At 51.1% G+C, this 23,279-nt stretch overlaps 1 protein-coding gene across 9 annotated transcripts in view; it reads left to right on the top strand.

Moving 5' to 3' along the window:
- Window positions 1-23,061, top strand: part of dmd (dystrophin) — an 86,410-nt gene extending 63,349 nt beyond the window's left edge. For 2 of the 9 annotated variants that reach the window (XM_078942345.1, XM_004086008.4), the window contains 29 exons: window positions 289-458; window positions 532-649; window positions 944-1,155; window positions 1,335-1,489; window positions 1,566-1,755; window positions 6,601-6,776; window positions 6,851-7,007; window positions 7,510-7,621; window positions 7,760-8,028; window positions 9,277-9,423; window positions 9,909-9,966; window positions 11,146-11,206; window positions 14,272-14,333; window positions 14,497-14,571; window positions 14,643-14,844; window positions 14,916-15,001; window positions 15,073-15,230; window positions 15,332-15,498; window positions 15,718-15,829; window positions 16,587-16,723; window positions 16,849-16,887; window positions 17,284-17,349; window positions 17,676-17,741; window positions 18,929-19,087; window positions 19,161-19,404; window positions 20,263-20,377; window positions 20,456-20,545; window positions 21,921-21,949; window positions 22,077-23,061. In XM_078942345.1, the coding sequence (XP_078798471.1) occupies window positions 289-458; window positions 532-649; window positions 944-1,155; window positions 1,335-1,489; window positions 1,566-1,755; window positions 6,601-6,776; window positions 6,851-7,007; window positions 7,510-7,621; window positions 7,760-8,028; window positions 9,277-9,423; window positions 9,909-9,966; window positions 11,146-11,206; window positions 14,272-14,333; window positions 14,497-14,571; window positions 14,643-14,844; window positions 14,916-15,001; window positions 15,073-15,230; window positions 15,332-15,498; window positions 15,718-15,829; window positions 16,587-16,723; window positions 16,849-16,887; window positions 17,284-17,349; window positions 17,676-17,741; window positions 18,929-19,087; window positions 19,161-19,404; window positions 20,263-20,377; window positions 20,456-20,545; window positions 21,921-21,946 (3,629 nt within the window). In that variant the 3' untranslated portion in view covers window positions 21,947-21,949; window positions 22,077-23,061. Of the gene's footprint in view, window positions 1-288; window positions 459-531; window positions 650-943; window positions 1,156-1,334; window positions 1,490-1,565; window positions 1,756-6,600; window positions 6,777-6,850; window positions 7,008-7,509; window positions 7,622-7,759; window positions 8,029-9,276; window positions 9,474-9,576; window positions 9,861-9,908; window positions 9,967-11,145; window positions 11,207-14,271; window positions 14,334-14,496; window positions 14,572-14,642; window positions 14,845-14,915; window positions 15,002-15,072; window positions 15,231-15,331; window positions 15,499-15,717; window positions 15,830-16,586; window positions 16,724-16,848; window positions 16,888-17,283; window positions 17,350-17,675; window positions 17,742-18,928; window positions 19,088-19,160; window positions 19,405-20,262; window positions 20,378-20,455; window positions 20,546-21,920; window positions 21,950-22,076 lie in introns of those variants that run through there. The other 7 variants (XM_078942330.1, XM_078942334.1, XM_078942343.1 and 4 more) reach the window with 7 other exon arrangements.
- Window positions 23,062-23,279: the final 218 nt, after the last annotated feature.

Below are 23,279 nucleotides of genomic sequence, written 5' to 3'. Positions count from 1 at the left end.
ACCGCCATTACTACAACCAAAGAGCTAACCCTGACCTCTGACCCCTAACCTGTTCACATACGTACACCACCATTACTACAACCATAGAGCTAACCCTGACCTCTGACCTTAACTGGCCATGATAATATCAGTTGTGAAGCTTCATTTTGGTTCTAGACATGCTGAACTCAGACGTGATGTTCGTATGTAATTATGACGAGTTTGTGGTCGTTTATGTACAAATCTAATAATAGACTTCAGACCGAACGACTCAACGGAGTCGTCTCCATGGCGCTTGTTTGTGTCCAGTTGAAGGTCTAAGTGGGAGTTCACAGCCTGAGGCTGCAGCTCTGGCTCAGTTCAACAAGTCGTGGGCGGAGCTTACAGACTGGCTGACCATGCTGGACAACATGGTGCGGAACAAACGTGTGGTGGTGGCCGACCTGGAGGACATCCATGACAACGTCCACCAGCTCAAGGTCAGGGTCTCCGTCTGATGATGAGCAGCTGAGCCTGAAGCTAAAAGAGTTCAAACTGCTTCCATTTTTCCAGACATCTCTGCAGGAGCTGGAGCAGCAGCGCCCCCTGCTGGAGAAACAGGTCACAGCAGCACAAAACCTGAAGAACAAAATCAACAACCCGGACACGCGTACTGCCATCACTGAGCGCAGTGAGTCATGACACACAACTGGACTCCTTTTTGTCCTTCATCCTCATGAACAGAGGAGCTAAACACACACGTACAGACACACCTGTTACACATTTAGGAGATCCCTGGAAGCCTTGGTCACATGCTCCTGTACGGGGTTGGACGGGCTTTGGGTTCTCCAGGTGATGGATGGATGGATGGTGAATTAAAAACGACAATAAATGCAATAGCATCAGTAGATCAATAGTATGGTTGTACAAACACATGGAGTCAGATGAAGGTGATCTACAGAGGTGGTTCTCTCTGCCATCACAGTCGACAGACTCCAGACCCACTGGGAAGACTCTCAGACCAAAGTGTCAGAGCGGGTGAAGCAGCTTCTCAACATGCTGCAGGACTCCACCAACTGGCTGAACAGCAGGAAGGATGTGGATCACCTCACCAAGAAGGCCAGTGAGCGGCTGGAATCGTGGCAGGAGATCACGTACAGCGTGGACACTCTGAGGAGGCAGCACGGAGACCTGAAGGTGGGTGGCCTGCTTCCTGTGACAGTAGGAGACGTGGCTGGTTAGTGCGTCAACCTGAAAGTGAAGACAGAATCCTGGGGGGGGTCTCTGTGAGCCCTTCAGAGCAGGCGTTGTGAAGCTTCTCGGTTTATTGAGGTTCAGCGAGTCGTCAACAGTCACCATCACATCCGTCTCTCCAGGTCTTCATCAAAGACCTGAAACTGTGGCAGGAGCAGGTGATGGAGAGCACCGCTCTGGCCAACAAACTGCTGACTCTCTACTCCAACGATGACACCCACAAGGTCAGCCAGGTCAACGACGGCATGATGGCGACGTGGTCCCACATCAACAAGCGGTGAAGGCTGCTGCTCCCAGTGTTCAGTTCCTTTCCTGTAGAAGACGTGTGCGCTAACCACCACATGTCCATGCAGGGTTTCAGACAGGGACGCGGCCGTGGAGGCCGCCCTCAAGCTGCTGCAGCAGTTCTTCCTGGACCTGGAGAAGTTCCTCAACTGGCTGGCAGAGGCAGAAACCACCTGCAACGTTCTAGTGGACGCCACCAACAAGGAGAGAGTGCAGAAGCAGCCAGACAGCAGCAGGAAGGTGCTGGCGCAGTGGAAGGTGGGACAGTTTTCCTGTCCTGACAGAGGATGGACATGGACTGTCTACTGTTTTTACCAGAACCATGGTGCAAAGGATAGGTAGAACTATCCACTTTACTGAGAGGAAAACATCCCATAGATGGTGCAGACCTGTACCTTCTTCTGCCTTCACATTCTCATCAGTCTGTTTCTATGGGCTGTAGCTGTCCAGTCACGCTTTGAAGGTCTTTTTGTTTGTCTATTTTTAGCTAACTTAGCATTTAACTTTACAAATAAAGCTGCAAGCGGCGTTGTATGTTCCGCAGGCATGACCCCCCGCAGGCATGACCCCCCCCAACTGTCTGCCCCAACAGACACCCGATCAGAGCACCGGTCAGTTCGAGCCAGGATTTATGGGTTAAAAAGTCACAATATTCTGGTTCAAAATGTACAAACAGGAGAAGGCCACCACATCAACTCCATTTAAAATCTACTATTTTGAAGCTAATTTTTTTCCTTAAGTAGCTTCCTAGTGATGTTTGAGGAGTGGTTTGTCCTGTCACCCCCATGACAGGTGGTGCGTCCCCCCGTCTTTACTCATCCATCACTTAAACGATCAAACTACACGCCCTGTCCTTCCTAACTGGATTATTGTAAAATACATGTTGTCTGTCATATATCAGTGGTCCCCACCCTTTGTAACGCCACGGACCGTGATGACGTCACACAAAGTTTTCACGGACCGGTCTGTCAAATGGAGGCTGATGAGTAATATAGCAACACTACAACGAAGGAGGAACAGAGACGTGACAGGAGAAACTCTGAGCTTTTATTTTGATACGTATGACATTGTACATCACACAGGTCTTATCATTCTCTCCCCTTCCCTCACTCATGGTGCAAAAAGGAAGTACTGTCTATTAAATGTAGCTTTCTGTTTTTCCTCTTCTGTCTCCTGGATGGCCTTTTCCACTTGGCAAAGAAACTTTCCATAGACGTTTCTTTTTTACTCATTTTGCTAGTTCCTGGGTTTTATTTTAGCGGTATCCTATCACATGATCAAGAAGAGCGCCTTGGCCTGCGTTAATGGTGACATAGACGGATGGAACAGAGAATCTGGCAATTTTTCAAAATAAAACATCTTTCATGTAAGTTATTTTATTCTTTCTCTGCGGCCCGGTACCAAATGACACAGACAGATTGCAGACACAACGTAGACGCACTGCAGACGCACCGCAGACACACCACAGACAGACCGCAGACGAACCACAGACACAACGTAGACGCACTGCAGACGCACCTGCAGACAGATGGCAGACACAACACAGACAGATTGCAGACACAACGTAGACGCACTGCAGACGCACCGCAGACACACCACAGACAGACCGCAAACGAACAACAGACACAACGTAGTCGCACTGCAGACGCACCGCAGACACACCACAGACATAACGTAGACGCACTGCAGACGCACCGCAGACACACCGCAGACGCACCTGCAGACAGATGGCAGACACACCACAGATTGCAGGCACAACGTAGACGCACCTGCAGACAGATGGCAAACACACCTGCAGACAGATGGCAGACACAACACAGACAGATTGCAGACACAACGCAGACGCACTGCAGACGCACCGCAGACACATCACAGACACAATGTAGACGCACTGCAGACGCACCTGCAGACAGATGGCAGACACAACACAGACAGATTGCAGACACAACGTAGACGCACTGCAGACGCACCGCAGACACACCACAGACAGACCGCAGACAGATGGCAGACACAACGTAGACGCACTGCAGACGCACCAGCAGACAGATGGCAGACACAACACAGACAGATTGCAGACACAACGTAGACGCACTGCAGACGCACCAGCAGACAGATGGCAGACACAACACAGACAGATTGCAGACACAACGTAGACGCACTGCAGACGCACCGCAGACGCACCACAGACGCACCTGCAGACAGATGGCAGACACAACGTAGACGCACTGCAGACGCACCAGCAGACAGATGGCAGACACAACGTAGACGCACTGCAGACGCACCAGCAGACAGATGGCAGACACAACACAGACAGATTGCAGACACAACGTAGACGCACTGCAGATGCACCGCAGACGCACCACAGACAGACCGCAGACGAACCACAGACACAACGTAGTCGCACTGCAGACGCACCGCAGAGGCACCACAGACGCACCTGCAGACAGACCGCAGACGCACCACAGACACAACGTAGACGCACTGCAGACGCACCGCAGACACACCACAGACAGACCGCAGACACAACGTAGACGCACTGCAGACGCACCGCAGACACACCGCAGACGCACCTGCAGACAGATGGCAGACACAACGTAGACGCACTGCAGACGCACCGCAGACACACCACAGACAGACCGCAGACGCACCACAGACACAACGTAGACGCACTGCAGACGCACCGCAGACACACCACAGACATAACGTAGACGCACTGCAGACGCACCGCAGACACACCGCAGACGCACCTGCAGACAGATGGCAGACACACCACAGATTGCAGGCACAACGTAGACGCACCTGCAGACAGATGGCAGACGCACCTGCAGACAGATGGCAGACACAACACAGACAGATTGCAGACACAACGCAGACGCACCGCAAACACATCACAGACACAATGTAGACGCACCTGCAGACAGATCGCAGACACAACACAGACAGATTGCAGACACAACGCAGACGCACTGCAGACGCACCTGCAGACAGATGGCAGACACAACACAGACAGGTTGCAGACACTACGCAGACGCACCTGCAGACAGATTGCAGATGGATTGCAGACGGACCGCAGACAGACCGCAGACGGATTGCAGATGCACCGCAGACGGAGCAGTAAAAATCAGCCTTTAGGGTTTCATGTGACAGAGTGAGCTGGCTGATTAGGTTCAGTTTAGCTTTCTTTAATAATATTAGCTCATAACGGGTGGTGGGACAGGCTTTGCTGATTTATCTTTCCCTGAAGTTGTTCAGTTGAGTTCAGGCTTGTGAGAAGTGATAGTGTTTTATCTGAGCTTCAGTATCTTTTTGTTAGTGAGCTCCTCTTCTTGGCTCCCCCCCTCCTCGTTTACCTGGTTAACAGCTCAGACAGATGCGTTTTCCCACCACAGTCTGACTTCTGGAAGAAGGCGCTGACAGCAGATCAGCTCTAGTCTGGAATGACTGAAATGCTGTGAGGCGGATGGACAGAATTCTCTGTCCCATGAATGTGTCAGACAGGCTGAGTGGGCGGTGTTGAATGGTGGGCTCTGTTCTGGCGACCCACGCTGTGACCCTGCTCCATCATCAGAGAAGCTAGTTAGGAATTCTCCCTCAGTTCCTCTGAGTCTGAGGCGGCGGCCAAAGGGAAGCCTGGCATTAAAAAGCAGCCGTCTGTCTTCTAGTCATCTCTGCTGCTGGAGCCTCATCCGTCCAGATCCAACGCTGTCATCCTCCTGACCTTTGACACCACCATGTGGCTTCCTGATCCAAGCAGGAACGCATTCCAAGAACAGATGATAGTGTTTTGGCATCTTCTGGTCTAGTTGTGGTTTTCAGGCTAACAGGATGCTGTGGCGGAGAGTCTACCATGTTCAGGTTGGAGACGCAGTCTTTCTGTCCAGCACAGTTCTGTCATAAAACGTGTCTGGCTCCTGATTGGTCAGCTGTCTACGTTGTCTGATGTTCAGTGTTGTTTTATGCTCTGAAGTCAGGTTGTACAGATGGAATCAGCATTGTGGCATTGGTTTCTTTTCTTTTCCTGCTTTCATGACGTCTGTGTGCAGGTTGTTGATCCTAGAGGGGGGTGAGGAGATAAGGAGGTCACACTCCAGTTATGGTATTTAGGCTTTCTGCCAAAGATCTCTGTTCCAGCAGAATAGAGTTTGAACTCAACGTACCAGCTAGAACAAAACCAGAGAAGACAAATCTCTGTGACCCAGTCTTCACCAACCGCAGACTAGTTTTATGTTGGACCCAACTTAACCCAGGTTACACCGATCCAATGCAAGACCAACCGAACTGAGTACTAACACAAAACCAACCCAACATCAACCCAATCAGTTAGACTGAAAACATTCCTCTTTGGACAGGCTTATTGTCAGACTAGTTAGTATTCAGAGATTATTTAACTTAATGTTAGTTTGTTTAAATTAAACTTAATAACAATAACTATTTCTTTTAAAAGGCTGCTAGAAGTTGAAGCTGGGGTAACTATGGTGCACTGGGGTTCTGTCCTCTTTTCTTTTCTACTTCTACCCTTCCTCTCTTCTCTATTCTTGATCATTATTCATCATTTAGTTTTCCATGTCTCTGTTTGGTGCAGTGCCCTCCAGGTAGAGGGAAACTACATTGAGTTATCTTAACTAACTATATGTAGTTGTAGAGTTAGATAAGCTAATTCTTCTCTAAGAGTTCTGGTAATCGCCTGTCTGTCCTGGGGGAGGATCCCTTCTTCATGTGGACACCCCTGAGGTTTCTTCATTTAGGAGTTTCTCCTCGCAGTGAAGGGGGTCTAAGGGCAGGGATTTTAGTTTATATCAGCTATTGAATTCTATGACTTTATGTTCTTTATGATTCATGTTTATGACTTAATCACCAGCATGAAGCCCATTGAGATAACTGCTATAGAAATAAAAATGAATTGAATTGGAGACTGAATCCCAACATACAGAAGGATTCTCTTCTCTTGGGTCTCATCCAGTCTCCTCTGTCTGGTTTTACTTAGTTTGTCTCTGAAATCACACCAGAATCACAAACACAATGTTCCTCAGAAAGTTTCCTGAAGACCTTCATCTCTGGTACTTCTGGACTGACTGGCCTGTCCGGGTCTGGGTCTGCCCTCAGGAACTGCAGGCAGAGATCGACGGCCACACAGAGCTGTACCACTCTCTGGACGAGAACGGACGCAGGATTGTGTCGTCATTGGGGGGGGATTCGGAGGACAAAGTCCTGCTGCAGAGACGTTTGGACAACATGAGGCAGCGCTGGACCGACCTGAACAACAAGACTCTGAGCATGAGGTGAGCTTGGTCCAAGAGGGCCGTGAAGGTGACCATGAGCAACAACAACAGGTCTCTGACTGCCTGTGTTTCAGGTCCCAGCTGGACTCAGAGATGGCTCCATGGAGGAGGGTCCACATGAACCTGCAGGAGCTGCTCAACTGGCTGAGACTAAAAACGCAGCAGCTGGAGCAGGAGGCTCCTGTAGGAGGCGACGTCCTCGCCGTCCAGTCCCAGCTGGAAACGCACAGAGTGAGGAAGGCTGAGTGTTCTTCTGGATGTGATGTTCAGTGGTCTGGAGAAATGTTTGAAGTACTTTCTGTGAAGAACATTAAGAAAATCAAAGCTTATTTCACTGTAAAGATGAGTAAAAAACACAGGATGCTGGGACACCACCACTATGAAACTACCTGCACCCCCATCAACACACAAACGATAAACACGGAGGGGGTGGGCCTTGCTCTTCTGTCCACTCCCCCTGTGGGAGGAGCCAGCCGCTCAGTGGTGGTGGTCGTGGATTCCTGGGCCTGGCGGTTCTCTCACCACAGGAGGCAGGGATCCCTGAGATTTCTGACTGCACATCACTTCTGAGCTGGGGAGTCCATGTCCTTAGGGGGGAAAAACAGTCAGGAGACATTTTCTGAAGGGTTGGGGTTTAAGGTCATACGTCTTCATGTACATGTATTCAAAGCTGTTATAGATCCTTAAAGGAATGCAGAACTGTGGTGCTAAGGTCCCTGAACTGTTCTTTCAGAACTTTAGGAGGGAGCTCAGAGTGAAGGAGGCCGATGTGAGCAAAGCTCTGGATGACGTGTCCACCTTCCTGTCGGAGCTTCCTCCAGACGCAGCCTGGACAGAGTCCAGAGGTAACCACACACCTGAGCGGTTCCTTGTTCCTGTCGGCTGAACGGCGTTCTGGAAGCAGAACTTTGTCCCTTTGGAGATGAAATGTTCTCTGAAGAAACGGATGATGGAGTTGAGTTTCACTGCTGGTTCTTCTCCAGACATCAGCCCAGAGGAGCGCGCTCAGAACGTGGGCAGAGTCCTCCAAAAAGAAGCCGAAGACGTGAGGAGCCAGTGGGAGCTGCTCAACGGCGCCTCGGCAGACTGGCAGAGGAGGCTGGAGCTGGCTCTGCAGCAGCTGACAGAACTGCAGGAGGCGCAGGACCTCCTGGACGCACAGCTGAAGCAGGCCGAGATGGTCAAGGAGGCCTGGGAGCCGGTCCAGGAGCTGTCCGCCGCTGCGTTGACCGAGAACATCGACCGAGTCAAGGTGAGGCCTTTGATCAACTCTTTGACTTCTAGCCATAGAGTTCAAGAAAAGAAGTGACCGTGGTCATGTGATCAAGTAGTCTAATGTCATCAAGAGGATAGATTCCTGTTCTAATCATACAGTAAAGTCTCCAATTGGCCTCCAGTTCAAGCTGTAAACTTCCTGAAATCCAACATTATTGTGTTACTTTAGCAGGATAACAAATCCACTCCCTTCTGGCTGAGTCTGTCCTGCTGTAGAACCCAAGGGACTGATCAAATGATCCAGACGTGGAACCAAACGCTGCACCGTAGTCCACGGTTGTCCACTCCTGCTGTGTTTTAAAGACAGTTGCATTCAGACCGTCATTCTCTGAAGGGTCTGGCACTGAAAAAGAAAAACCAGACCTAGACACGCACCCCTCCTCTCCATGACCCTCCACGGATAACCCATGACCCACAGGACCCTTCCAGGTCAACACGGACGTATGTGACTGAGGTTTTGGACACAGCTGTAGATGATATAACTAGAACACGGTCAGACTGATCAGTAACTATTGATCTACGACACTCTGCTACCTTTAGATCATCTCTGGAGAGGTGTTAATGCTTTTTTCCTATTCAAATGTCAACGTTGAAAGAATCCATGAGATGGACCTCAGGACAACACGATCCACGAACGGACAAAAGGATCCTGTTAAAGAACAGATCAAAAATAAGGAAAAAAAGTTAAATAAATGATCCAACGTGGTTCAACAAATGCATTGGACACCAAATGAACAAAACCCAAAGAAATCAAATGTTTATTGAGGCGCCTATGGCTAACTCACAGACAGGAAACACTGAGGAAGAAGTAGAACCATGAAACTCTACCTGATGTTAGAGACCAATGGTCATCTATAGTGATGGATGGAAAACAAAACTAATGCTTTTATTCAAAATGTAGACTGCTATTACTACTAGGATTGCTAGGATTACTATCAATCAATCTATCAATCAATTTATTATTTGTATAGCACTTATAAAAGCCAAGGCAACCAAAGTGCTTAACATAAAATCCAATAAAATCCCAAACAATATGATGCAATAAAGAAACAATCACAATAAAACAATAAAATCAATTGAACAACAAAAGCAATAAAACAATAAAAACAATAAAAGAATAAAATTAATAAAATGAACAAGTCCACCTACAACTAATACTTGAGCTGAAGGAATTAATACGATCACTACTATTGGGTCAATGAACTTGTCCTTCCTGTGTGCTCAGGAGTTCCAGGAGGAGGTGGCTTTGATCAAAGATGATGTCACTCACATGAACCAGCTGGCGTCTGCCTTTGATCCAATCAACATCCAGCTGTCCCCCTCCAACCTGGAGCGAGTCGAGGACCTGAACACTCGCTGGAGACTCCTGCAGGTACAGATGCTCCAGCAGCCTCCAGAACCGCTGTGTTTGCACAGAACCGGGTCAGTGGAGCATTGTTTGGTCAGCTGGAAGTGGTTACATAGCTGAATGTTTTGGCGTCCAATCACGTTTGAATTCTGGTGGCCTCCCTTTCTGACCCCATAGCTGCTGCAGTTGTCTGCCCCGCCCACCATGGGCGTGGTGCGACTGACGCCATCTAACCACGCAGGACCTAGAATCATGAGGCTAACGTCAAGCTACAGGCGGACGGGGAGGATAGAATCCTTTCCAAAATAAAACGTCCTTCCCAATGGGATAATGGCAGCCATGTCTGCTCTCTGTGCAGCCGGGTACCCACTGACCCGAGGACCGGTGGTGGTCCATCTAAGGTTCTGAAGGTGTCTAGATGTGTCTGGAGAGCATGCTCTCTGAAGACCTCTTGAGTCTTTGATCTGTGTTGACTTCCTCTTTGATGTGGTGGGCGTGTCCTCTGTCAGATCTCCATCAAGGACCACCTGAAGCAGCTGACCGATGCTCAATTCAGCCTCCAGCAGGGTGAGTCGGCCCAGCGCCGTCTTTGTGGAGATGTTGTTGTTGTTGTGTTTGTCTGTGTGGTCATTGCCATTGTTTGTGTAGCTGCTGTTGTTGTTGTCGTTTGTTTTACTTGGTGTTGTTGACTTTGGGCCTACAGTTGTTTTTTGTGATACAGTTGTTATTTCAGGTGTAGCTGTTGTTGTAGTTCTTCCTGTAGTTGACACAGTTGCAGACAGTGTTGCTGTAGTTTGTGTAGCTGTTGTTGTAGTTCTTCCTGTAGTTGGCACAGTTGCTGACAGTGTTGCTGTAGTTTGTGTAGCTGTTGTTGTAGTTCTTCCTGTAGTTGACACAGTTGCAGATAGTGTTGCTGTAGTTTGTGTAGTTGTTGTTGTGGTTCTTCCTGTAGTTGACACAGTTGCAGATAGTGTTGCTGTAGTTTGTGTAGTTGTTGTTGTGGTTCTTCCTGTAGTTGACACAGTTGCAGATAGTGTTGCTGTAGTTTGTGTAGTTGTTGTTGTGGTTCTTCCTGTAGTTGTCACAGTTGCAGACAGTGTTGCTGTAGTTTGTGTAGCTGTTGTAGTTTTTCCTGTAGTTGACACATTTGCAGACAGTGTTGCTGTAGTTTGTGTAGCTGTTGTTGTAGTTCTTCCTGTAGTTGACACATTTGCAGACAGTGTTGCTGTAGTTTGTGTAGCTGTTGTTGTAGTTTTTCCTGTAGTTGACACATTTGCAGACAGTGTTGCTGTAGTTTGTGTAGCTGTTGTTGTAGTGTTCCTGTAGTTGACACAGTTGCAGACAGTGTTGCTGTAGTTTGTGTAGCTGTTGTTGTAGTTCTTCCTATAGTTGACACAGTTGCAGACAGTGCTGCTGTAGTTTGTGTAGCTGTTGTTGTAGTTCTTCCTGTAGTTGACACAGTTGCAGACAGTGCTGCTGTAGTTTGTGTAGCTGTTGTTGTAGTTCTTCCTGTAGTTGACACAGTTGCAGACAGTGTTGCTGTAGTTTGTGTAGCTGTTGTTGTAGTTCTTCCTATAGTTGACACAGTTGCAGACAGTGCTGCTGTAGTTTGTGTAGCTGTTGTTGTAGTTCTTCCTGTAGTTGACACAGTTGCAGACAGTGTTGCTGTAGTTTGTGTAGCTGTTGTTGTAGTTCTGTAGTTGTGTGCTAGTTTTTGTGACAGTGTTTGTCGTTTCTCGTCCACAGGGTCTGTGGAGAGTCCGTTTGAGCAGGGCGTCTCTCCAAACAATGTTCCCTACTACATCAAGTGAGTTTAGACCGGTTCTTCTCACGGTTCTGATCCGGTTCCTCTTCAAGCCTTTGGGATCCATTTTGTCAAAACAAACATTCAGAATTCTTCCCTACCTGTAAACGTTGCCCTCCAAACGGAGAGATGGCGTGAAATTGTGTCTTCCATTTTGGACTCGATGACATGATCAATAGTCGCCGGTCAGCTACGTTAGCAACTGCTAGCGCTCGTAAAATACATAACAACATCGTTTGTAAGAATTTAAAATGTTCATGCTAAGACAAAAAGGCCTGACTGACATTTAGACGTAAACTTCTGTGCATCACAGCACACCCACATGAAGAAAACGCGTCTCCCCACGGTGCATCCCTCCACCGTGGGGGTTAGTCCTTAAAAAACTATTTCCCCTCCAAATGCCCCCACCATTGGACAGATTTGGCCTTTGAGTTGATCTTGTATTATTTTCTCAGTAAATCCTAAAGTTTCTGCGGTGTGTATGGGTCAGAATTACAGACTCTTATTGTGAAAAGCTTAGGTCACATTAAAGTTAACTTCCTCTGATCCGGTCTCTGTCTGAACATGGGAGACGTTGTGCTCTCTGGGGGGCCACTGAGGGTCCCACAGTCCTCAGACCCCCGTGTGGATCTGTGTGGGGGAGCTTTGGGAGGTTTCTGACCCCCTCCTCCAGGAGGATCTTCATTCCAGGTTTTGCTGAGGCAGCAGCTCGTCCACCAATCAAAGCTGTCCGTCTGATTTACAAAGGGGGGAGGCCCCTCTCCAGACAGAAAACCGACTCCCCCCCTCTCTCCTCGGTGGAGTTGAGTGTAGGAATGCATCCTCCTTTTTCAGGGAGGGTGTTCTTTGAGCTTTCCTTCAAACAGGAGAAAGGAGGAGGAGGGGAGGAGGGGGATCTCTTTGGAAAGGAGGGACAGGAAACTGGGTCTGTGTCCTTTCAAAATAAGAGACACCTCTGAAATCCAAACCAACAAATAAATGAAGGTTTTGTTTTCTTTTTAAGCATCGACCCTTTGGAAATGAAGATGGTCAAATGTTAGAACAAAACCACAAAGGCCACGCCCCCTTTTGAATGAAAATTTTTGACCAAAGATCCCACCCACAGAAATCGGTAAAAAAAACGTTTGTCTCTGATCAGGGACATCAAAGAGAACAAAACGTTTTGGGACGCGCTCCCTGGTGACGTCACAGTCCTGTTTCCGGTGGATGAGCTCTGAGGTTAGAGGTTCTCATTCCCTAACCTACTCGATAGTGAGGTTCTAGAAGAACATGATGATGACATGAAGACCACCACGCCAGACGGCGGTCACGTGGGTCCGCTCCAAGCCTCCTCCATCGTCTGCGCACAGACGAGCTCTTATTTTGAAGGGGCAGCCGGAAGCCTCTTCCTCAGTTTCTGAAGGACAGAACTGATCCCGGTCTTCCTCTGCGGCCGTCTCGGCTCCCGGTGCACGGACACACGCGCCGTTGGTCGGTGAGGTTGCGCGCGCGCGCCGCTCCTCGTTGCAGAGGACAGCGGCAGCCCCGGAACGGCCGCTCCCACCCCCAGCCCACCCCACCCCGGACTCGACGCCCCCGGTGCGGGCTGAGCGCCGCCGCGATGCGGGAGCAGCTTCGGAAGTAAGTGGAGCGCTGCTACGCGCGCGCGTGCACGCGGGGGAAGCGGAGGATGCTGCTGTCAGGGCTGGAGCGAAGCCCCCCCTCTGCAGCGCGGACGGGGGTGGGGGGCACGCGTGCGTGTTTGGACACGCACATGCGTGGTGCTACATTCCTTCACAGCCCGACCTGGTGGGGTGCACGCGCTCACCATCTTCCCGGTCGGTGTAGCCACGTAAACACGGGGGGGGGGGGGTGTCTGTGCGTGCACGCGCCTGTTTTGGAAACGCGGTGGTGTGAGGCAAAGGTTGTGCGCGTGTGAACTTAAAGCGCAAGAACGTGACGTCATAACGAGCTGATCTTGAAGAGGTGACGCCACGAGGCCGAAAGGGTTCTGACGTCACGAGCTGAACGGACTCAGAGGACCGCGCTGGTCCTGACAGTGGCGTGGGTCAGGATGAGGACCTGGACCGAGCTGGTCCTGAGCCAGAATCTCTGAGTCTGTCCTGATGGACACCTGGGACAGGTGAACCCCCCAGGGGCCTCCTGGTGTTTCTGGTCCCTTAACCCCCCATGTTTATTCAAATGTAGCTTTATTCATCTCCTCCAGAACAGACAACAGGCTGGAGGGGGTGTCAGCGCGTGGAGGACCTGAACCCCCGTGGTGGTGGTGGGGGGGGGACTATTGCTCATCTACCCCTGAACCTCTGACGCTAACGTCCACACTGTGATCCAGACATACAGCAAAGGTTTTTTGTTGTAGTCAGAACTAACATAGCACGGCGGCTGGCTGGGGTGTAGTCACATGACCCGTCCAGGCTGTGGGGGCTTCTGGGTCCGTGGAGGGTCACAAAGACCTTTAGGGAGGTTCTTGCAGTTCCCGTGAAGCCTCCTCAGTGGACGTCATGAAATGGAACGTACCATTGAATGGACGTGTGACGTGAGGGGGACGCTGGCGTACGGCACCCGTTTGCCACTGCCGCCGCTACCACGGTGTGAGTACGGGCTGTTAGGGACCGCACACACATGCTGCACGTGCACGGGACATGGACGTGGCCGTAGGACGCCTGTGTCTGCCCCGCGTCCCGCCGGCTCCCCCTTATGTGTTGTAGAAGTATGACCTGGCCCCCCCAGCATGAACGTACAACATTTTCTCTCTGCGGGGTCTACCCCCCGACATTTGGTGGGGGTCACCTGCGTACACCGCTTGTCCCCTGCAGATGCCGTATCACAGTGAGGACGGTCACTACGGCGCCGTAACGCTCCTCTGTGATCTCGCCGTCGGGACTGTCCTGCAGACGTATCCGAGTCACATGACGGTGCATGTGATGACATGCCTTACTGAGCATGCTCAGAGGTGAAAGCTGTCAGCTTCAGGGGGAAGGGGTGGAGTCTGAGGCGGGCTCCTCTCCCATTGGTCAGGCGTTGTTGGAGGTTACCGATGGTGGATTAACGGCGGTGTTTCTCTGCAGCCATCAGACCCAGACCACATGCTGGGACCACCCCAGGATGGCGGAGCTGTACCAGTCTCTGGGTGAGTCAGACTCCTCCCCCTGCATGACGCCGTGGCCTTTAGAAGGATGGAGGGGGCGACCAGAGACCCCGCGGCGTAGCGAGACCGCCACCGGAGCCACCGGTGCCGGTCCAGCAGGAAGTGGGTTCCACCGACTGTAACGTTGTTCTGCTTTGTTCTCCAGCCGACCTAAACAACGTTCGGTTCTCGGCGTACCGCACGGCCATGAAGCTGCGGCGTCTGCAGAAGGCCCTGTGCCGTAAGTATGTCCCGTCTGCGGTCGGCGCCGGTGTCAGTGCGGTGCGCTCACCCGTCCGTGTGTGCGTGCAGTGGACCTGCTCAGCATGCAGGCGGCGTGCGAGCTGTTCGAGCAGCAGGCGCTGAAGCAGAACGAGCAGCTGCTGGACGTCCCCCAGCTGCTGTCCTGCCTGAGCGGCCTGTACCAGCGGCTGGAGCAAAGCCACGCCCACCTGGTCAACGTGCCGCTCTGCGTGGACATGTGCCTGAACTGGCTGCTGAACGTCTACGACACGTACGTGCGCACGCTCAGACCCGCAGAGCGGCGCGCCGCGGCCACTCTGACCCGGGCCTCCTCTGTTTCAGCGGGCGCTCCGGAAAGATCCGGACCCTGTCCTTCAAGACCGGAATCGTGTCTCTCTGCAAGGCCCACCTGGAGGACAAGTACCGATGTGAGTCGCTGCTCCTCACCTGAAGCCGCTCCCGCGTCTCGCCCTCCCCTCACCCTCCCCCTCCCCCGCAGTCTTGTTCCGGCAGGTCGCCAGCGCCACAGGCTTCTGCGACCAGCGGCGCCTTGGCCTCCTGCTCCACGACTCCATCCAGATTCCCCGGCAGCTCGGGGAGGTGGCGTCCTTCGGCGGCTCCAACATTGAACCGTCGGTGCGCAGCTGCTTCCAGTTTGTACGTGACGCCCCGACATGCCCCGCCCACTCAGTCTAGAGCTGCAGGTTCAGTGAGGCTGGTGGGGGTTTGTCCGCTGAAAGTCTCTCCTCCCCCTGAAGGCCAACAACAAGCCGGAGCTGGACGCCGCCATGTTCCTGGACTGGATGCGCCTGGAGCCCCAGTCCATGGTGTGGCTGCCCGTCCTCCACCGCGTGGCCGCCGCAGAGACCGCCAAGCACCAGGCCAAGTGCAACATCTGCAAGGAATGTCCCATCATCGGCTTCAGGTGAGGCCAAACTCTGCCTGCGGCGAGGAGGACGGCGCCGGTGTGGGGGGGTTCTGTGGGAAGCTGTCCTGCAGGGAGTTAATGTTCCTCCAGCAGGAAAACACAAACATAAATCCTCCTCCCCTCTAAGAGCTCCTCCATCCGCCCCCTCCCCCCACCCCCGTCTCCTTTGTAGGGTCCAGCTCCTAAATTACCCCTCTGTCTTTGCCCCCCCCACAGGTACCGGAGCCTGAAACACTTCAACTACGACATTTGCCAAAGCTGCTTCTTCTCCGGTCGGGTCGCCAAGGGTCACAAGATGCAATACCCCATGGTGGAGTACTGCACGCCGGTAGGAGGCTCCGCCCCATCCGGGCGCATCAGTTTGTGAATGAATGTTTCCATGGCGATCTGAGACGCAGAGGAAAGATCCGGCCGCCTGAGCGGAGGATTGCAGTGATCAGACGAGACAGAGGGTCCATCTTTAATGACGACCCTCCTTAAGCCTTTAACAACTGAGCTGTCAGCGGTGACGGCTAAATGACAAACGCTCTCTGAGCTCTTTTACTCAACCAGCACTAACCAGCTGATTCTGACATGGAGAAAAGCATCATGGGATGGTTTGGGTTGATTTACACTGGGAAAATCTTCCCTCTACGCGAGCACTGTTGCATAGCGACGCAGACCTGCTGAGTCAGAGTTAGCGGTTTGAGTGTGAATGCTAAACTACCGTAAAGAAAGATTTGCTCAGCCACAGAATCAGCTGGCTTACGTTGACGGTGTAAGGGCTTAAGGCTGTCAGGTATTGTCGGTGCAGAGCAGCTTTTGTCATGTTCAGAGTCCCTGTGATTTACGTAGATGACGTGAAAACGTCACGACTGTGGCGTAGCGTGTCGGTGTAAAGCTGCTCTTTTCTGCGTTAGAATCCGTTCAACCTGGTTACCTGTTCAGAGCTAGTTAACCCTTCAGGAATGGGTAACTGTTCAGGTCCATACCGGGAACCGGTCCCGACTAACCCTTCAGAGCCGTGTGGACCTGCCGACAGCTTCAGTGGGTCAGGGTTGGGTTCTGGTCAGGAAGGTTCTCAGGTTTTCCGGATCTTTCTCCAGACCACGTCAGGAGAAGACGTCCGGGATTTCGCCAAGGTGCTGAAGAACAAGTTCAGGACCAAACGCTACTTTGCCAAACACCCGCGCATGGGCTACCTGCCGGTGCAGACCATTCTGGAGGGAGACAACATGGAGACGTGAGGCTCCCACCCCCACTGACTGCACACCTCATTACCCACAATGCATTGTGCTAGGCTGTCACTCTGAAGTACAAATGTCATCCTCCATGGGGGTCTTCATCCAAACCTCCTCTGTCTTACAGTCCCATCACCCTCATCAACTTCTGGCCTGTAGACCACGCGTGAGTACACACACACACACACACACACACAATCATGCATGCACACACACATAATCATACATACACACACAATCATGCACACACGCACACAATCATCCACACACACACACACAATCATGCATGCACACACACAATCATGCACACACACACACAATTAAGCATACACACACACACATACCAAATGCACACACACACAATCATGCATGCACACACACACACCATAAACACACACACATACCACACACACACAATCATGCATGCACACACATAACATACATGCACACACACAAATCACATGCACACACACACCAGTGCGTGCACATACCCTGGGATCCCGTGGAAGATGTGCGTGCACATGCACTAACGCGGTGCCTATATGTGCCCCCCTCCCCCCAGGCCTGGCTCCTCCCCCCAGCTCTCCCACGATGACACCCACACCCGGATAGAGCACTACGCCAGCAGGTAACTCCGCCTCCACCGTGACTTCATGGTTTAATGAGGGAGGCATCTCCCCCCTCTGATATATAGGGGGCGCTGTGACCACACGGCTGCAGGACCACCATGCCCCCCCCCCCAGCTGACTGTGTGTGTTTCTGCATTAATCTGGTCGTTGTTGACTTTTCCCTGAGAACACGTGTGTACCGTCCCTCTCTAGCGAGTGCCTCCCCAGGGAAAAACTATTGGTTCCCCCCACTTTGGGGGTCCAGACCATCACAGACGTCCAGCAGCAGAGGCATGATGTGGGGGGGTTCTGCTTTGCACTAACCTCTGTGTTTCCCCCCTTCCAGGTTGGCAGAAATGGAGAACCGTAACGGCTCTTATCTGAATGACAGTGTCTCACCCAATGAGAGCATGTGAGCCACGCCCCCTGACTCACTGATTGGCTGACTGCGTGTCCTCTTTGTTCCCATTGACTGCTTGTAATTCATCTCCTTCTTCAGTCATTTCCTGTTCTTGAATCAGACCTTGTTGAGCGTCCTGACACCTGCTCCAGAACCCTCTTGGTCCTGCAGAGGTTGTTCTGGCCTTCATGGTCTTAGAACAGCAGCTGGTTCTTCTCAGAGCACCAACAGAACACCGAGGAGCCTCTGCTGTCAGAGTAGACTCACCTGGTGGATACCTGCAGTGTCATTTAGATAACATCAGAGCAGGTTTTGAGGACCAACCCCTCATTTTGAGAGCTTTGAAGTTCATTCACAGAAGCACCAAAGGTTCTCTGATTAGAACTTCAAGGCTAGTATCTCAGGAAAGATCCTCAGCTGTAAAACCTGTATTGTCGTGATGTGAGTCGAAGATCAGGAACAGGTTTTGGGCACAGGTGTGCTGCAGGTGTCCATAGAGGGTTAGGGTTAGTGACATGGGTGGGATAAAAGCATAGACACAGGTGTAAAGTTGTAACACATGCTAGACAGGTGTTTCAATAAATACACACAGGTGTGGAAAGGCTTTGATGTAGCACAGGTGTGACACCTGTGTCTATCTAAATACACACAGGTGTGGAAAGGCTGTGATATAACACAGGTGTGACACCTGTGTCTATCTAAATACACACAGGTGTGGAAAGGCTGTGATATAGCACAGGTGTGACACCTGTGTCTATCTAAATACACACAGGTGTGGAAAGGCTGTGATATAGCACAGGTGTGACACCTGTGTCTATCTAAATACACACAGGTGTGGAAAGGCTGTGATATAGCACAGGTGTGACACCTGTGTCTATCTAAATACACACAGGTGTGGAAAGGCTGTGATATAGCACAGGGGTGACACCTATGTCTATCTAAATACACACAGGTGTGGAAAGGCTGTGATATAGCACAGGTGTTATCCAGGTGAGACTAAACTGAAATCCTGCAGCTGAGGATTCACTACTGCAGCTCCTCAATGTTTCTTCTTTTTTCTTCCATCTGCCTGTTGGTTTTTCTTTTCCTCCATCTTGTGCATGTGACCATCTTCTGTTTGGCGTGCACGCACACACACACAGGTGTCTCTGCCTTCAGCCATGGGGCGTGCTTGATGTGTGTGTGTTGTGTGTCTACAGCGATGACGAGCACATGTTGATCCAGCACTACTGCCAATCTCTGAACCAAGGCTCTCCTCTCAGTCAGCCCCGCAGCCCCGCCCAGATCCTCATCTCCATGGAAACTGAGGAGAAGGGGGAGCTAGAGAGGGTCCTGGGTGACCTGGAGCAGGAGAACAGGTGAGGCTGGACAGCATCAGAGAGCACAGGTGATCAGCGTGCAGCCACGCGCTCATCCTCTGCTCCTCTGCAGGAAGTTACAGGCCGAGTACGAGCGCCTGAAAAGAGCCCACGACAGGAAGGGCCTGTCCCCGCTGCCGTCGCCCCCCGAGATGCTCCCCATGTCGCCGCAGAGCACGCGAGACGCCGAGCTCATCGCAGAGGCCAAGCTGCTGCGGCAGCACAAAGGCCGCCTGGAGGCGCGCATGCAGATCCTGGAGGACCACAACAAGCAGCTGGAGTCGCAGCTGCACCGCCTGAGGCAGCTGCTGGAGCAGGTGAGTTCAGACACCTGCAGGAGGGGCACACACACACCTGCAGCGGGTACACTCACACACCTGCAGGAGGGGTACACACACACCTGCAGGAGGGGTACACACACACCTGCAGGAGGGGTACACACACACCTGCAGGAGGGGTACACACACACATGGACCGGGTACACACACACACCTGCAGGAGGGGTACACACACACATGGACCGGGTACACACACACACCTGCAGGAGGGGTACACACACACATGGACCGGGTACACACACACACACACCTGCAGGAGGGGTACACACACACCTGCAGCGGGTACACTCACACACCTGCATGAGGGGTACACACACACCTGCAGCGGGTACTCACACACCTGGTGTTCCGTGTTGTGCGTCCGACATGGGTTCTCTGCACTGACCGTCTGTGGGGACAGAGTCTAGGCAACCACGCCCCCTGCTGGGTAAAGTGTGACTGTGCACACCGCTCTCATTTTTTCACCCTTAATTCAAAGTGCTAATAAATTCTTAATTGACATCTATTAGAAATATGATTGTTTAGTTAGAAAAAGCTTTTTGCAAATGACAATTGAATATTAGAATCATGTCAACAGCGCCCTCTCCTGGTGAAAAGCTACTTCATTTGCAGTCTCAGACTCATCAGGGCGGCGTCCAGTTAAGTCCCGCCTCCAAACCCTTACATCGATTTTTCAAGGGGAGTGGTCGCTTCAACGCGCGTTTCTGAGCCCGGTGTGAACGCACGGTGAAAACCACGCCCCATGAGGTTTACTGTTGTCATGGCGACAACAGAAGCGTCTGAAAGTGTCACCAAAACCACCAGATTGATGAACATCAACAACTCTGTGTGTGTTAGACGGACTCCAAGGTGAACGGTACGGCCCTGTCCTCGCCCTCCACCTCCTCCCAGCGCTCTGACTCCTCCCTGCCCGTCCTACGAGTGGCCGCCAGCCAGACCACCGACACCATGGGTGAGTGCCGCCATGGCGCAGCGGCGTTGTCACGATCAGCCGCCGGGAAAACGCCAAACATCTGTTGATGCTTTGCAGGTGATGATGATCTGTCCAGCCCTTCCCAGGATGCATCTGGTCTAAAAGAAGTGATGGAGCAGCTCAACAATACCTTTCCTCACAGCCAGGGTGCGCTGTCTCCACTCTCCTTACTGCTGAGGTGTTGGGTGTTTGATCAGCTGACGTTGTCTGGACGTTGAGTCGTGGCGTCTGGGCTGACTGATGACGCTAAGTCCAGACGCCACGACTCAACCTGTGGACTTTTAGGAACTTTTAAGCTACAAGAATTAGAAATGTAGCGTCAGAGGATCTTTGTTTTCAGTTCTGTTTCCTGCTGTGAACTCGTGTCAGCTGAGACTTTAACGGTGGAGCTCTAGCTGCATGTTGACGTTCTTTGAAATGTTTTAACCCTTTGACTGTCTACAGCAGGGGTCGGGAACCTTTTTGGCCAAGAGAGCCATAAATGCCACATAATGCCATACAATAATGTAGCGTCCCTTTCCCACACTGAGGCACAGAGACTTAACTTCTTTTGAGGTTCTTTATTCTGGTTACTGCAGACCGCAACAAACGCCGTACAATTAATTCAGCAACTCCTTATTCTCTCCCGCCTAGACGAGAGCGTAGGTGTAGATGTGAGACAGACATAGAGCCAAACACACACTCACACTGCAGTGAGTGACGGGCAGCGGGTTTACGTTTTTACCATCCCTGCTGCCTGTACCCAGGCACGGCAATTCAAAGGTTTCCAGTTGGTACAAACTCTGTGAAATAATAGATAATAGTAACTGATAGCGCTGGCGCAGATTTTTCTCTCCAAGCACCGCTACTACTGCGCGCCTCTGGCATGGCATCAAACCCGAGATGGACTGGTCTAATGAAAAAAAAAGTATAATTAAAGATTTGTCTGCGAGCAACATGTGACCATCAAAAGAGCCATATATGGCTCGCCAGCCATAGCTTCCTGACCCCTGGTCTACACGGTTAACTGAAGCAGAGAGAAACAGCTTTGTGCTGACAAACACAGCTGTTGTATATCTTTATGAATGACATAAACAATCATAGAGCTACAATGACTCTGTAAGTCTGATACGATTCTGTCAATCACCTAGACCTCCGTAGAGTTACAGTAATTCTGTGATAATCTGATCCTAACTATGATAGTTAATGTAACAGAATACCAACAGATAGTGATGCTAAGAACGGCAGCTTGGCTCTTTTTTCCTTTTGACTCATCAGCCCAAAGCCGTTTTCTTTGAATTAATCTAAAATGATCATAATGTTACGGTGAGTGAAAGGGTGTGTGATATTTAGGCGTAGCCGCTGACATCGCTGGAGCTAAAAGCTTAACTCTGGAAAACTGCCCAAAGTTACCCACTAGTTAAGCCTCAGGTTAGCTCAGTTAAAAGGCACATCTGTTTTATTGGGGTGGGTGTGGGGGGTTCTCTGTTCATCCTAGCACTGCTCTGATCTTCTTTCTTGCGCCTGCTCTTCCATGGTCCAGGAGGGAGAAGGGGACATCATCTTTGAGCGGTCAGTGCCTCACTCCCCATCATCCATTTTTATTGCAGTGTGTCCTCCTGACAGACAGGGGGCAGCACAGGAGCAGGCTCATTCATGAGAACGTGACATCGCTAACGTCTGCTCTCCTCCCCGTCAGGTCCCAGCACCCCCAGCCATCATGGAGTCGGCGGTCATCGCCATGACAGACGCGCAGGACGCCATGGGACAGCCCTTTTGAACTCTAGCCCCGCCCCCTACATAAAGCATGCTTTTCTAGTCGAAACAACTGGATTGAAGAGTTTACAAAGAAATTCTAACATCTATTTTTGTGAATGATGGTTGTTGTAACTTAGACTGAGTAGTTTCTTAACGCGTCCTGACGTCATTCTCTGGTTTTTAAACTTCTATGCAAAACTGTAAAAAAACGGAGAGGGACAGACCGGATCTCTTTCTATTGACGAGCAGCCCGAGCATTTCACACATTTCTATCAAAAAATGATTGTAATAATACGTTTTCTAAGAGGACGCCGCTTCTGACTGATGTGTGTTTGTGTGTGACTACTGCATACCAAGGGTAACTGGGCAGGTAGAGCCACGCCCCTTTGTTTGAATGGCTGTTGGAGCCAAACTATAGGTGTTTGTCACCATCGTGGTAACCTGACATGCTAAGTACAGGTGCAGTCTGTAACTAGAGGGCGGGGTTGGACTTACAGGTGCAGTTTGGTTCCTACACCCGCTGTCCTCGGTCTCTGCCGTACTGATGTTGGTTTACAGACCAGACTGACAGAAGAAGGAAAATAGAAACCAATGCAATACAAAAACAGCTAAAGTATCAGACCCAACCAGGAGGATCCAAGTCCACGACCTGAAACAAGAACAACCCGTCCAAAAACGCAGCCCAAAACGATTTGACTCATCCGGCCCAAGCTGAACAAGAGCCAGACCAGACTCCGCCCCTTCCTGGTCTGGAGGTGTGTGTTGTGTGGAAGTGAACATCCTCAGCAGCAGCATGACCCGATGGTTTGTGCGTGAATCAACAAACGTCTGTTCTTCACGACATATCAGACTCCACCAAATGTATGCCTTACTACTGTATTACGAAATGCTTTACTATGTATCAATAAAGCACGCAGTTATGTCCAGCTGCTGGCGCCGTGGTGTTTGTGAGGCTGACGACCAGGTCCACAGGTTGACGGCTGGACTCTGGACTTGGTCCTCTTTGGTACATTTGGACAAAAAGCTCCATTTCTCTGCTCATCAAAGCAGCCTGAAGCCAAGAACCGTCTGACTGTTCAGAAACAACTATTGAAGTAAACCTGGATGTTTGAAAAGACTGAAGATGATGAGGGGAGGGACCCGC

Source organism: Oryzias latipes, chromosome 2, assembly GCF_053564925.1.
Source record: "Oryzias latipes strain Hd-rR chromosome 2, Olatipes_Hd-rR_3.1".
NCBI classification, from domain to species: domain Eukaryota; kingdom Metazoa; phylum Chordata; class Actinopteri; order Beloniformes; family Adrianichthyidae; genus Oryzias; species Oryzias latipes.
Note: the sequence above shows the minus strand (reverse complement) of the source record. Positions and strands in the feature narration are given on the sequence as shown.